This window comes from Octopus sinensis, linkage group LG2 (assembly GCF_006345805.1).
Source record: "Octopus sinensis linkage group LG2, ASM634580v1, whole genome shotgun sequence".
Taxonomy (NCBI): Eukaryota; Metazoa; Mollusca; class Cephalopoda; order Octopoda; family Octopodidae; genus Octopus; species Octopus sinensis.
In genome coordinates, this window is record NC_042998.1 from 36374507 (window position 1) to 36377050 (window position 2544).

The window sequence follows — 2544 nt, forward strand, 5'->3', positions numbered from 1 at the left end:
TAGGTCAACATCTAGAGGTCAAATAAATTCAATAGCAAATGGTAGGGGAATCTTACTTGTTCAAAATTCATATCACTAAGGGAATAGTATTACATGTTAAATTTAGAATAGAATTAGGAAAGATTAGCAGTTTATATGATTTAAGTAAGGTTAATTAAATTGACTATAAAGTCAATTAAAAATTAGCATAGTACAAATACTATTTATTTATTTATTTTAAAAGATGCAGTTAGAAAGAACAACAGTAGGAGAACTTGCAAATTTCTATTTGAAATATTTTAGAGTTTTGATTTTTGAATGAATGCAAGACGGACCCAAATATATACGGTTATTTAGTAGATTTTTATTTCTTCTATGCTTTAGAAGAAATATGTCTCCATGGAACAGAGTTGACAACCCACCCTATTATTTCTATAAGGTACTGCCTTTCTAACTATTTCCCATTTTAGGTTATATTTAATATTATTAGTTTTGAGTTCCCAAATTTTACTGGAAAGTGTTGTGCAACCAGTTTATGATCTAGCCGAAAAGATGAGATATGGTTATTAATTCTCTGTTTAAAATTTATAGTACAACCCAGGTAAAAAGATTTACTATTCGAAGTTGTTACAGTACATTTATAGATTACATTATGGGCCGAACACCGACCAGATGCCGGACATTTTGACTTAATCCTACAATTGCAACTAGGGGGGTAATTTTCAGATTTAGAATTATTTAAGGACAGATCTCTCACATTGCTGCTATTCAAGTTATTACGAGTATTATTTTCGTTATTATAGGTAATATTGTTATCTGAAGTTAAGTTACTATTTATCGATCTGTTTACACTATCATTTAGATCTACCATAACCATATCACAATTAACTACATTATTGGTATTGCTATTATTATTGTTTGTATTTATATCCGAATACTTATTACTGCAATAGATATAATTGTTATCCTCATTCTCGAAATTATTTTTATTTGTATTATTCATATTATTATCATTATTATTATTTCTATTAATATTATTTATATTATTGCTGTTGATGCTGCTCTCTTTTTGATAATAATAATAATTATTATTATTTTTATTTTTATTTATGATTCTATTATTACAATTATTATTGGTATTCATGTTGATATTAGTCTTATTACTCCTAGCTGACTTAAAGTTTTTATTATTAATTCTAGCTATTATAGTGGACATATTTGGGAGGGTTGAGTAAGAAATCCTAACCGTTCTCTTAGAAATTATTCTATGATATTTATGAGAGGTTGGAAAGTTTTTTTTCTTGTATAGATTTGAATTTGTCGTATATATCCGATAAAATCGTTCAGTTGAAAGGAACATTTAACCAGATGATATTTTCTTTATTATATTTTCTTAAATTAGATTTAGGGTTAGATGAATTATTATTGCCCCCACGAGAGTTATTATTCGTATTACTTTTATTTGTATGTTTTTTAGATTTATCTAGATTAGTTTTATCAGAGTTACTTATGTTCTGGTCAATATTTTTATTCTTATGATTTGGTTTGCACACTGGATTCTTCGTCACCATAAATCTATTTTTATATCGGGCACGATCTATATTCTTGTTTACGTAGTTAATGTTCTCTTCATTTTTAGGAAGATGCAAGCTCTCCTTATCAAGAAAGGTAATTTCCTGGTTATATCCCGCTTTAGATAATGCTGTATTATAATGTTTAGGGTGAGAGTTAAATATATCATTTTTAGATGACAGTTTGGAAATTCTTAGGGAAATATTTCTAAGCAAAGATTTTATTATATTAGGGGGATGATTAGATAATTTATTTACGTATCTAGTGATTTCACCTTCCTTTCTAAATGGGTAAGGTAGCTTAGAGTTAAGGTCTAAGGTAATATCCAGGAAATTGACTATCTTAGTGCCAGGTTCATAAGTTATGCTAAGGTTAAAATCTTTAAAGAACTTATTAATTTTCTTTCTAATCCGTTCAATGCTAGATTTACTATTGCTAGGAATAACAAACAGAGCATCATCCCTATATAGGCCACCTTGTAATTCAGGGATTTCTCTTTTTATGCACTTTAATAGATATGCACCTACTAAATCAGTTATCTCAGCCGAATCGCTAGAACCCATGGGTATTTCAAAATTATTAGGGGTATCTGCTCTAGTCCATAATTTACCTTCAAATTCTATAATAGTTTTTCTAGCTAGTAGTACTATATCAATTTCTTCTTTAGATATGAGGAAGCGATTCATGGCAAAAATAAGCGATTTATTTAGCAGAATGGGGGAAATACTAGAATAATAATTATTAATATCAAACTGAATAAAAGAGAAACTACTAGTGTTAACAAGAGAATTAAACCATTCTAATACTTCATCAGTATTTAGCCATAGACTTAAGGGAAGGATCGGGGTTATTTGGGGTAGAACATTATCCAAGATAGATTTACTAAGCCGGCCAATGTCCGACTTAGTTGGACATATAAGCCTTACCGAAGGGTTTTCTAGGAAATGTCTTTTGTGGTCTTTAAGGTTGATTCTAGGTTCACACGGTTTGTGT

At 29.1% G+C, this 2544-nt stretch overlaps 1 protein-coding gene across 1 annotated transcript; it reads right to left on the minus strand.

The window, feature by feature from the left end:
• Positions 1–1322: 1322 nt before the first annotated feature.
• LOC115224486 (putative uncharacterized protein DDB_G0279653) lies at positions 1323–2237 on the minus strand. Its single transcript, XM_029795399.1, has 2 exons — positions 1826–2237; positions 1323–1681 (listed from the first exon to the last, which is right to left on the minus strand). Exons 1-2 carry the CDS (start codon positions 2235–2237, stop codon positions 1323–1325), a joined length of 771 nt encoding a protein of 256 aa, XP_029651259.1.
• Between the last annotated feature and the right edge of the window lie 307 nt (positions 2238–2544).

Coding starts and splice junctions, on each gene's coding strand:
- LOC115224486 (XM_029795399.1), bottom strand. CDS start 2,237: ATGAATCGCTTCCTCATATCTAAAGAAGAAATTGATATAGTACTACTA. Junction 1,682..1,825: donor TTACCCATTTAGAAAGGAAG/GTGAAATCACTA, acceptor ATTATAATACAG/CATTATCTAAAGCGGGATAT.